This window comes from Chelon labrosus (genome assembly GCF_963514085.1).
Source record: "Chelon labrosus genome assembly, chromosome: 6".
Classification (NCBI taxonomy): Eukaryota; Metazoa; Chordata; class Actinopteri; order Mugiliformes; family Mugilidae; genus Chelon; species Chelon labrosus.
Genome location: NC_140342.1, coordinates 2,344,061 through 2,357,305, shown reverse-complemented (window position 1 = coordinate 2,357,305; position 13,245 = coordinate 2,344,061). Strand labels below are relative to the sequence as shown.

Here is a 13,245-nt window from a genome sequence, read left to right as displayed (position 1 = left end):
TTACCATTGCTGCAGACTATCTCTGATCGATTGTGTGATACTGCTATGCGCGCGTTTGTGTGTCAACAACACCCGCCCAACTGAACACTGCCCTGCCGCTGATTGGCTTACCATGAAATCTTACCCTACCTTAGCCAATCATCATCACTTATGCGGCTGCCCAGCCCAACCAGAGGGGGAAAAAAAACACCTTCGCAGCTCTTGTGGCTGGCTGACAGCGCAACGTAACGCACCACATTTAACTGTCGGTAATGGCGTTAAAAATAGTAATTAGTTAGATTACTCGTTACTGAAAAAAATAACGCCGTTTATTTTAACACCGTTATTCCCATCACTGGTAATCACATGTTTAGTCTTAACAGTTGCAGTACGCAGTTAGTTTGTTTAATCAAGTGCTTGCTCCTTCAGAGGGACTAAAGAGAAATCTGATGAGAGAAATACAATACACACATTTTTGATTTTATGGTGAAATAATGGAGAGAGAAAAAATTCAAACCGAAGACTTCCCCTTCCGAGTCATAAGTATGAAGAGTGATTAACAACAACAACAACAAAATGCTGAATATCTGAATTTTATACATATATTGTTTGAAAATTACATACTTGAAGCAGGCAGACTTGGCTCACAAAAATTGTGAAGGTTATTTTTCATACACCAAAAATACGTCTCAGATAACTGAAAGAATAATTAGTCAGTAGTGAAAACAATTTGTTTTGCGTTGGATTTTCTTTGTCCAGAGACGGAGCAGCAGTGGAGATAGTTGGTCTCAGTAAATCAGCAGTTCGCTGGGTTGTGGAGCTTCATGCCAAAGGACTGTTCCCTTATGATGGAGTTAAAGTGAACAGAGATGGTATAACACACACACACACACACACACACACACACACACACACACACACACACAGCAACAGAAACAATGAGGCCTCATCAGTGTTCTTGGACGAATAAATGTCTTCTGTCATTCAGTCTGTCCATAACTTGCTATGTTCCAGGTAAAGAAGTGTTTATCTCATACAGCCAGTGGAACCAGCAGCTCCAGCAGTCCTTTGAAACTTGGTTCTGGGTGTCTGGGGAACCCAATGACCCGAATGAGAAGCACCCTGAGCTAGTGCATAAGAAGGGCATTTATAAAGACAGTTACGGAGCCTCCAGCCCCTGGTGTGACTACCAGCTCCGACCCAACTTCACTATCGCCATGGTGGTGGTAAGCAAAACACCACTCTGTTCTACTATTGGGTCTTTAATACTTTCATTACTACATGAAAAAGAATTAGAAAGAACTAAACCTCTGTCTCTGACAGGCTCCAGAGCTTTTCACCGTGAAGAGAGCCTGGAACGCTTTGGAGGTGGCAGAGAAGAAACTTCTGGGACCACTGGGAATGAAAACCCTTGACCCCGAGTAATACATCATCATACACTCATTTCAAACATGCGCTGAATGTCTAGTCCACACAATGCTTATTATGATGTGTAGCAAGGAGGTAGGACACACACACAGAAACTAAGGACTGGATGAAATCCTTTTCAGTTTAATGAAGACTAACAACTGAGGTAACAAAAAACACTGCAGTGTGAGGCAGGGTAACCCAAAAAACAAAAGCAAAAGTTGAGAAATCAGGAACCACGAGAAGCTGAACAGAAACACAAGGGTACATGACCAAGAAGATAACGCAACAGACGACCTGACCAAGGGCAAAGGGAAAGACAGGACTTTACATACACACATGGGCTGAGGGGTTAAAGAGACAGGAGGAGGAACCAATCAAAGAGGGACAACGCAGGTAGTAAAGCAAGAAACAAAACACCAAGGAAGAAACTTATAGGAAACAAAACAAAGCATATAGGGTCACAGAATATATTCATAACTCAATCTCATGTACAGAAAAAGGTTCTAATACCATTAATACCATGACATTCCTGCTTTTACCTGTACTCATGTCTTATCAGTTTAGATGGTTAGTTAATGGCAGTGGAATAGTTTAATATGTGTAACAGAAGTAACGCAAGGGGTAGTTGTACCTCTCATGGACAGTATTTGTTTTTCCCAGTGACATGGTATACTGTGGTGTGTATGACAATGCCCTGGACAACGACAACTACAACCTGGCAAAAGGTTTCAACTACCACCAAGGACCGGTGAGTCGGAGTCTGGGTTAAGAAATTGCACTAAAATCCATCCTCTGAGGTGTTAGTTTGCATACAGAGCACAGAACTGAAATTGGATCTCAAGTGCTGGCTGGGGACACATGTGGAGATGCATTTTAATGTCAGGTGTGACCACAGTTGCTTAAAGCTGGCCACTTGCAATTGGATTACCCAGCATATAGTCCTGCTGTAAAGCTGGTTTGTGAATCAATTGGGGGGGAAAAGACACCTGGTTCACACAATTTACCCTTCATGCCAGGCCATGTAGTCCAAGTGACTGTTTTAGAAGAGCTCCGTGATGCAGGTAGATGACAACCTGTTTGAAGTTGGTAGATTCTCTGGCAAAAAACAAATGTATCTTGGTGATTGGATGCTGCTCAGTGAATTAAGGCCCACAACAGATCACTATACAAGCATGGAATCTCTTACAGAATTATGAAAAATTTATTGCAATCTTTGCAAAGCTAAAACATAACCAACTTTTTGTCTTTGTGTGCAGGAGTGGCTGTGGCCAGTTGGCTACTTCCTGCGTGCTAAACTCCACTTTGCCAAGAAACTAGGAGAGGAAACGTACGCTAAGACAGTGACCTTGGTGAAAAACGTTCTGTCGCGACATTACACGCACCTGGAGAGGTAGGTAGAGGTGGCTGTTACCCATCGCCACATGATTAAATTGCCTCGAATATTTTCAGTGTCTCATTACAATCCTCTTCCTCAGGTCTCCCTGGAAGGGCCTACCAGAGCTGACCAATGAGAATGGGCAGTACTGCTCATTCAGCTGTGAGACCCAGGCCTGGTCTCTGGCCACTGTGCTGGAGGTCGTCTATGACCTCTAGATCAGCTCTGAAACAGCAGAGGCAGCTCTGACTTCATACCCTGTCATCACAGTGGTTCCTATGCTGCATTCATGTTCTGTGAGGGAGGACAAGAGCCCCGGCATGGATGGAATTTGAAGTCATGTTTGCCACTGTTACTGTCAGACTGATATCTTAGGAAATAGTTAGTCTCATTGTAGCATTTTAACATTAAAGTTTTTCCACCCTGCAGACCCTGTAACTTTACCAAGCTTAACCAATCTGCACCTTCATTTTCAGTTTTCCAAATCTCCGTCTGGCCTGATGATGGGGACACAGACACTGCATTTCAGTGTTCTCCCAACTGTCTCTTAACCGCTGACTGAATTTGGGAATGGCTTTGGTTTCATTAGGAATTTTTAAAATATGTCCCAGGACTTAAAGGGTTAATTAACTAATCTACTAGATTTGTTTACCTCCAGCACCTGGGATTACAAGCTTCATGAAAAGCTTAGATTTGTATTATTTTTCAGTGAAGAAATGTAGAGACCTTATATTTGCTACTTTCCCCATGTGACATGAATGCAGGTTTAGCCAGTGTTTGAAAAGCAGTAGCAGCTGCAGAGCTGATCTGGTGTCAGTATTTGTGAATGTCCATTCTTCAGAAGATTAATGCTCTGCTGGTCCTAAGGCCACACATTGACTATATACATTAATATCAAGGATACATGACCAGCGTGGCATGAGGGACTTATTTCTAAACAGCATTTGGTTGGTAAAAAATATTCCACCTTCATACTCTGAAGGAATTAACATGAATCTGAACCCAGCCCAGTGGTGTGGATATACTGCATAATCTATACTAAATTCCTCTATCACCCACTATGCACTGTCCAACTAGTCTGATAAAAATAGTTTTTGCCACCTGAGTAGGTGCTTTGCTTTAGCAACAACTCCTCTTTTCTACTCAATAGTTCAGTCACTGTGTGCGTTTAAATCCTACCTCTGGCTCTGTGGTAAGAAGGGACAGACAATGAACATCTGATGACTGACTGTTAAGAAGCTGTAGCAGCAGTGATGCATGTACCTGCTTCACATGGTTTGAATCTGTACCTTAAACACAGGTCCTGTCCTATAAAGTAGCAGAAGCCTCCACCTCATGCCCTTATGCTCCTAAACTACAATACATTTCTTGCTGAAATGGTCTTCCATGCCACTGAACTTTTCCCATAAGCCTTATGACGTAGGTAACCTTTCTATGGCGTGCCGTGACATCCTCATCATTCTGCTGTGTATTCATGTTCTAAAGTCAGTTTTGTGCATGGATGTTGTTGTTCAAAGTGCTGTGGAGCCGCTTTGTGTTTCCTGAGGTTCCTAAATCCGCCGTGTAGCCACACTGTAGATCTCTGCTCATGACCTCAATGTTGTTCTACAGCTGTAGATGTTACACATGGTGAGGTTTTAACTAACACGACCAACCTTTCTGTACAACAGAATACAGACAACATGGACTCCTGTGTAGAAAAGTCACTGCGTTTAGTCTAACATCGTAACGGTGCCAGTCTTTTTCGTCTCTTGGTTTACAGAGTTTTATTAAGTATCTGATGACTTCACCGCCACCATGTTGTAACTGTAACATTCTTATGTTTCAGTCAAGTCACCTGTCTGTCATGTTGATGTTTACTCTTAACCATAGACAAAGGCATACTTAATAAACTGTTACATGACTCAGTTGGTGCCTCCTCTCATGTATGTGTGTGTGTACAGCTTTGTAGTCATGTGATTGTGTAGACGTGAATGCAGCGAATAAGCAGATACAACCGTTTACTTATTTTATTATAATCTTCTGTATTTTGAATAAGATAAAATCACTTATGTGAACAAATATCTTAAAACTCTCTCAGTTGATCAAATTTCCATAGTAAACTTAAGATACAAAAGATACTAGCACATTGTCAACACAACCATCTCACTAATCACTTCTACCTAGAGAAATTCAGCTTGGTGATGAACACATTGGATTCATAATAACGAGCTACTGGCTTGTTTTCACAAGAAAAATAAGTATTGAACCATTTTTATCAGTAACCTGACATCACCAGAAGCTGGTAGCAACCCAAGTAATCCACACATGCAAAGAAATCAAATGATAAATGTTTAGAAATTAAGTTATGTGTAATAAAATGCAATACCAGAGGAAAGTTATTGAACACTCTTATTGAAATGTATTAAATACTATGTACAAAGCCTTTGTTAGTAATGATAGCTTTAAGATGCCTCCTGGATGCAGAAACTAGTTGCATGCATTGCTCAGGTATGGCTTTGGTCCATTCTTCCACACTAACAGTCATCAAATCTTGACGGCTCTACTGGGAACTCTGACCTTTAGTTCTTTCCATAGATTTTCTATTGCCTTCACCAGACTATCCAGTACTCTCCCAGTATTTCACAGGTTTGTCTAAATGCTGTGCATCAAACTTTAAATGAGCTTCAACATGCTATTTCTTCAGCTATGGAGTCTTCCGTCAGTCTTTGCTGTGACAAGGGGCAGGATTGTTTTACTATCTACTAATAGATTTGAACTGGTGTCTTGGCTTTCCATGCCTTTCTTCGTGCGTTCATTCCGTTTTCCCTGTGTCACATAAATTACTTTATGGACATCTATGGTTCTTTGGATGAGTGGATTACATGGGCTGTTACTGACATGTGAAAATTTCATATCAATAGCACTTTTAGAAATATATTTACTGAGAGAAATGTGTTCAATACTTCCTTCCTCCTCTGCATAAGGTTTGTGTGTGTGTTTGTGCATCAGCAGTAGACAGACAGAGTCAGCAGGCTGATGAAGAGCAGAGCTGAAGAGGAATACACCTGAAGAGAGAGAGAGAACCACATCAGCGTCTCACACAGAGGGACCGGTCAACACAGAGCAACATGTAGCAGCTGCCGTCAGTCAGTCAGTCAGTCAGTCAGTACTCACTCCAGCTGCAGAGCTCCCAGTGCTGTTCAGTCTCACAGAGCTGCTGTTCAGCTGAACCCAGAACGTTGTGTAGTCCTGGACCAGAGTGGCACTGCCATGGTGACACAATATATATATATAAAAAAGAGTGACTGCGTTATCTATGAGGTCAGGATTAAAACCGTTCAGTTCATTGGATCCATTTCTGCTCTGACGGGTGTGGATTGAACGGTTTGCAGATTTGCAGCTGCATGAGGGTTGGAGAATACTTTAGTAGATTAGTCATCAAGGATCCTAGAGTGTGTGTGAGTGTATACCTGAAGTAGATATCTCCGTATTTACTGTTGTTAGGTGCCTCCCAGGTCAGCTGGACTTTCTTCTTCTTGTCTCCAGATGCGTGACTGACACTTGAGTTCTGAGTAGAAACACAATGTTTTCAGAAGACACTGACCAACATCTAATCATAGTCTTAAAGTGTACGGAAATTATTAACATTATGTAAAACAATTCAGATCCTTTTCTTTAAATTAGCACACATCCCAATAGTTATTTTTAACGTCAGACTTCTCTTTGATTCATTATGTTCCCCTTTTTGAGTAGATCATAATCAATTGTGCCATGACAACGAATTATTGACATACTGAAGAGTTGCAGCTGTTGCCTACATTTTAGAGAACCTTAAACATCACCAGCAAAGACACAAGTGAAATGTAACTCCCTCTCATACAGTACCTTCATGTCGTTACAGTCCAGCGCAGTGTACTGGGTGCTGTCAATGTTGGTGAACTTTCCCAGAGGCCATAACACAGCTGGAAGCACAGAGCAGAGTTCAGTCCACACAGAGGCGGTGGTAAATCTGTGTCCTTGTGCTTTACACAGAGAGGACACTGTGAGATTATTTAAATGATAACTAAAAACCTGTATAAACTTATCAAGAGAGTAACAGCATGTTGGATTTTAACTGGGAATGTTAAAGCCATTAATCAGCTGACAAAATGTAAACATAAATGAGGTTATCAGTGATGCAAAGTATGTCCAAAACGTATTGACTGTTTCAGTGATTCACATCTGATAAGTTTGAGTTTGTACAATGGAGGAGCAAAAGGACTAACCACCTTTACTTTCCAGGTTCTCACAAGGTTCCAGCAGTGGGAAATGCACGGTTATACACATTTATCAAAGAACATCAATGACATCACTGAGATTCCTTTCATGGGAGTCCACGTCCACTGACAGGAGGCTAAGAGAGCTCAGTGTGGATTAGTGTGTAGGGCCCACTGGTTAGGACCCCAGATTTACTGTGGTTTTAGCTGGAAGACGTGGGTTTTATTTCATCCTCATGGCAGATCTAAAACAGCATCACTAAGTTCCAGAGGTGAGAACAGCAGGGTGTCATCTGTGTAACCCTGTCAGGGGCAAACTGCTAGGCTCTGTTGACATACAGTTGAAACCAGATGTTTACATACACTGTGTTAAAAGACACATAAACATTTTTTCCTCACTGTCTGAAATTAAATCAGACTAAACCTCTCCTGTTTTAGGTCAGTTAGGATTACCACAGTTTTTTCTATTTGCTAAATGCCACAATAATGAGAGAGAGAATTTCTTAGAGAATTTGTTATTACTTTCTTCAAAGTCAGAAGTTTACATACATTTCCTTAGTATTTGGTAGCATTGCCTTTAAACTGTATGACTTGGGTCAAACACTTTGGGTATCTGCTGGAATTCTGCTCCATTCCTCCTGACAGAACTTGTGTAACTGAGTCAGGGTTGTAGGCCACCTCACTGGCACACACCTTTTCAGATCTGCCCACAAATTTTCTATGGGATTGAGATCAGGGCTTTGTGATGGCCACTCCAAAACATTGATTTTGTTGTCCTTAAGCCAATCTGTAACTACTTTGGCAGTATGCTTAGGGTCATTGTCCATTTGGAAGACCCATTTGTGTCCAAGCTTTAACTTCCTGGCTGATGTCTTGAGATGTTGCTTCAATATTTCCACATAATGTTCTTTCCTCATGATGCCATCTATTTTATGAAGTGCACCAGTTCCTCCTGCAGTAAAACAGCCCCACAACATGATGCTACCACCCCCATACTTCACAGTTGGGATGGTGTTCTCAGGCTTACAAGCTTCCCCCTTTTTCCTCTAAATGTAACGATGGTCATTATGGCCAAACAGCTCCACTTTAGTTTCATGAGACCACAGGACATGTCTCCAAAAATTAAGGTCTTTGACCCTGTGTGTATTTGCAAACTGTAATCTGGCTTTTCTATGTTGCTTTTGGAGTAATGGCTTCTTCCTCGCTGAGTGGCCTTTCAGTCCATGTTGGTACAGGACTTGTTTCACTGTGGAGAATACACTCTCTTAGCAGCTTCAGCCATCATCTTGACAGCTTTTGTTTTGGGGTTGACATAGAACCCGTCTCCTTCCTGAGCGGTATGATGGCTGGACATTCCCATGGTGTCTATACTTGCGTATAATTGTTTGAACAGATGAACGTGGCACCTTCAAGCATCTGGAAATTGTACCCAAGCATTAACCAGTCTTGTGGAGCTCCACAATTCTCTTCCTGATATCTTGGCTGATTTCTTTTGATTTTCCCATGATGTCAAACAAGGAAGCAGTGTGTTTGAGGTGTAGCCTTAAAATACATCCACAGGTGTGCCTCCAATTAACAATTCAATTCAATTCAATTCAATTTTATTTATATAGCGTCAATAACAATACAAATCGTCTCAAGACACTTTACAAAAACCCGGCCTGAAACCCCCAGAGCAAGCCTGAAGGCAACGGTGACAAGGAAAAACTCCCTTTTAACAGGAAGAAACCTTGAGCAGAACCCAGCTCATATGGAGGGACCCATCTGCCTAAGGCCAGCCGGGTACAGACAGAACAACATTAAATGTTGTCTGTTAACCTATCAGAAGCTTCCAAAGCCATGACATCATCACCAGGGCTTTCCTTCATTGTTTAAAGACATAGTAATCTTTGTGTACGTAAACTTCTGACTTTGAAGAAAGTAATAAAATACTTCTCTAAGAAATTCTCTCTCTCATTATTATGGCATTTAGCAAATAGAAATAATTCTAGTAATCCTAACTGACCTAAAACAGGTTTGATTTAATTTCAGACAGTGAGGAAAAAATATTTGTGTCTTTTAACACAGTGTATGTAAACATCTGGTTTTAACTGTATATGTCTCAAAAAAGCTGAAGATTTTATTAGGATTTTATGTAATCTTTGCAAAAAGTTGCGCTACAAAATGTTTAGATTTCATAACAATAAAAAAATTCAACAAAGTGCAATTAGAAAAAAACCAAAAGCCAGTTAATACTGACATGCATAAAGCATTAGACACCAGATATGTGTGGAGTGGAACTGTAACCTTTCTCATATTAATACATGAAATACACTGAATTTAAACATGACATTTTATAACTGACCACTGCAGAGAGGATACGGCATTAAGAGGGATTATTCTGCAAACTGAAAGCTATCCCAGGTTGCCACTAAGCCACGTACTAAGATCACAATATTACTGTTTGAGTATCTGCTACTGTACATTTCTCTGTTACGTATTTGGATCTTTCAAGGTGCATAACCTTTTCTCAAGGGCTGAAAACAAGCATGAAAACACTCATTAAAGAATTATTATTTTTTTTTTACTCTGTTGCTTCCTGCTCCTGGCCTGTAACAGGAAACCCTGGAACTCTGCGGGGCTGTTCTTCATCACCTCCACAGTCACTGCAAGAAGAGAATGAACGAGGGAGGTGAGAGAGGCCGGGGATTTGCAGTAATATGACCCAGACTGATGTTTGTGTTACTGAGAAACAACAGAGAGGGGGGAGGAAAAATAGACAGTCCAAGATTTCTCAACTTCTCAGGTGTTCCGACGCTGAGATGTAAAAGCGTGAAGTGTCTCAGTAGCTGTAATTTGTGCACTGGTGTGTGATGGTATGGTGGAGGAAGACGGATGCAGAGGTTTAAAGGCTGTGACTGAGGTCAAATTAAGTTCCTCTGAACATGACCTGTGATCTCAGAACTGAAAAACAACACCGCACCTTTGATTCAGACACCGTGGGGGTTGAATGTTTGGACACACCATTGTGATTTGACGTCTTCTCTCCATATGCAAAGATAAACTCACTGGTCTAAGTCCGCACCACTGAACGAGGTAAAATCACTTGCAAAGGAATTTGACACTGAAGGTACAAGTCACTATAGGTGAGCATTAAAGAATTTGGGAAAGTATGGGAAAGTTTCAGCGTTATGAAATCTATATTGAACTATTTATAAGGAATGTTTTTGTATATACGTGTATTTTAAGATTTGCTGTGTCTTACGACTGTTTCAAGTTGTTCAAGCCTTTGTGAATGCATGCAATGCTCTGTTTTGGCCATTTTAATTCAACAAGCTCCCTAAAGTAGACCTGACTTGATAATTTGTCTAAACTATCGTATTTTTTATTTATTTTTAAGTTGACTACTTCTAACATTGCAAAGCAGTAGATAGTTGAATGTGATTTTTTCCGTGTAAAATTGATTCATTTTCAAATTAAATCAGGTGAAAGCCAAATTAACCTGTAGCTTATGATTCAGAGACGTAATTTGCACTTTACCCTTCAGCAATCTGGTATTATGAATCTGCTTACTCTGCTTACTCTTTTATGTCTTACTCTCTTTTTGTGAAAAGGCTCATTTACCAATATTTTTGCATGAGGTCATCACTGTTAATGTTACTGCATTTGATTTCAAGCTTATTTTATTCAAATAGAGTCAGTTTTCTAATCTTAAAATAGTCAGATAATAATTTTATACAGTCCCAAAGATTATGATTTTCTTGTAGTTCCCTCTAAAACACAACAGCAGTTTAGTCAGCAACCCCCTTTTCTCTCAAAATGATAGTAAGTTGTTCTGGTTTGGAATCATAAATTAACATCTGTGATTTTTAAGTTTGACATGAAGCATGAACAGGACTGTGGAATTTCGTCTTTTATTATAATAAGTACAAGGGTCTCCACTGACTTAGTGAGTATAGTGACACTACTTTTAATGTGCGCAACACAGGCCTGAATAACAGACACATCAAAATGTCCTATAGATACTTTTATATTAAATATAAGTATCTATATTAAATACATTGATGGACTCAGAACTACCATGAATCCTACAATTACCATTTACCAAATATTGTAGGTTCATACATCAATCAGCCACAACATTATGACTACTGACAGGAGAAGTAAATAACATTGACCATCTTGTGACAGTTCAGTGTTCTGTTGGGAAACTTTTGGACCTGGCATTCATGTGGATGTTACTTAGACATGTAGCACCCACCTAGACCAGACCAGACACCCCCACCCCATAGCAATGACACTCCTTGATGGCAGCAGCCATCCCCAGCAGGATGCAGCCTGACACAGACACACACACAAAAACGCTTTAGGAACAACTAAAAAAACATGAAGAACAGCACAAGGTGTTGACCTGGCCTCCAAATTCACTAGATCCCAAACTGATCAAGTATCTGTGGGATGATCCACAGAGGCCCCTCCCCTCAACCCATCACCCCCACTAACAACATTGTGTTGCCAGACACCACAGGACACCCTCACAAGGCCCATGTCCATTCTCTGATGAGTCACAACTGTTTTGGAGGCACAGGGGCGACCTACACAATATTAGGAAGGTGGTCATAATGTTATGCCTGACCGATGCAATGTGCAACGATTACGTTTCATATTTACCTGTAATGACTTCACCTGGCCTGTAGGTGTCACTAGAGGTGGACACTGTGATTGGTGGGACACCGGCAGAGGGAGTGAAGGGTGGGTGTACAGGTGTCATGCTGCCACAGGAGAATGCCACAGAGCCATTGGAGAAACACATACACACGTCCACTCGCCACGCACAAACCACTGCCAATAGGGACATTACAACCTTCAGACGCATCTGGGGCAGAAAGAAATCATTAGATGTAAAAGAAAATGGTGGAATAATGTCTTGGACAGATTCTCACAAAGACGAAATTATTAACATGTTGAAATGAAATGAGACCATTGGAGACTAATTTTGTTGGGCAGGTAGAAAGCAGTAAAATAAGGATTTCCAAAGAATAGTGTTACTGCTGTCAATGAAACCTGGTGGCTGCTCAGGGCTTCCTAACTCCCTAAGACTGCTTGTGACTACTTTAGCTACGGCACAAAATAAAGAGAATTTGTGTCGATTGTAATAAAAGGCACACATTTCTGGGAGAAGTATTGTATTTTCGCCGTTTTTGTACATCCAAATGTTTGCTTCTCATGAGATTTTGGATAAGAATGAAAATACAAAATATCTACAGCATCGCCCTTACAATGAACTAAAAAACAGGTAGGCTAAAGCTACAACAGTTAAGTTTTTGTGATATTTGAGCTACTTCATAGAAATACCACATTTAAAGCTTCATTTAAATTGTCAGCAAGTATCAGAATCAGAATCAGAAAAGACTTTATTGCCAAGCATGTTTGTACATACAAGGAATTTGCCTTGGTGTTGGTACGCATAAAATAAAATGAAATAAAATAAAATAAATATAGAAACTATATATAAAATACAAAAATACAAAAAATACAAAATGCAAAAATATATACACAGTATATATATATATATATATATTCCACCAGAACTGTGGTAGTGAGGTAGTGAGTCTGATGTGTTCATGGGGGGGGGGCTTGGTATTGTTTAGCAGACGGACTGCGGTTGGGAAAAAACTGTTCGCCATGCGAGTGGTCCTACACTCGATGGATCGCAGCCGTCTGCCAGAGGGGAGTCTGCGTGATGCTGAAGTAAGTCAACATTTTAGGCCACAAATACAGCCTACCGTTTACAACCTGTTAACATCTGGGAATAAATGGAACACCAGCATAAACACTGTTAAAAATGTCGCGATTGACTAGTCTGAATTCATTTTCATATACTTTGTATGACATCCTGCAATACAACAAATCATGTTTGTCATGTAGATTATGTACTGTTATAAACATCTCATCTTCAATTTCAGTTTTTTCATACAAATGATCTCACAATGCTTAGCAGAACTTGACCTGAAACCCCCAGAGCAAGCACATCTGCTGTTATCTGTTTAGTCCACATGAAAGTACTCACCTTCTCTCTGGAGCTGTTGGCCTTTCCTGCTGACAGATGCACAGGGTTCTTTAATAAAACGTGAAATGAAGTCACCTGGAGGTCCTCTTATCGAATGCCTGTAACTCCTCTGCTCAGACCCGTTTCCTCAGATGAGCCTTGAGAAAATAGTTCAGGCGAGTAATTGGTGTGCGTTCATGTGAGTGATGTGGTTA

The 13,245-nt window shown here is 40.6% G+C and overlaps 1 protein-coding gene across 2 annotated transcripts in view; it reads left to right on the top strand.

The window, feature by feature from the left end:
- Positions 1-4,672, top strand: part of agla (amylo-alpha-1, 6-glucosidase, 4-alpha-glucanotransferase a) — a 29,255-nt gene extending 24,583 nt beyond the window's left edge. For both annotated transcript variants that reach the window (XM_084546135.1, XM_084546136.1), the window contains 6 exons: positions 739-851; positions 994-1,205; positions 1,303-1,400; positions 2,050-2,137; positions 2,646-2,779; positions 2,865-4,672. In XM_084546135.1, coding sequence (XP_084402261.1) covers positions 739-851; positions 994-1,205; positions 1,303-1,400; positions 2,050-2,137; positions 2,646-2,779; positions 2,865-2,982 — 763 coding nt within the window. In that variant the 3' untranslated portion in view covers positions 2,983-4,672. The remainder of the gene's footprint in view (positions 1-738; positions 852-993; positions 1,206-1,302; positions 1,401-2,049; positions 2,138-2,645; positions 2,780-2,864) is intronic.
- The last annotated feature ends 8,573 nt before the right edge of the window (positions 4,673-13,245 follow it).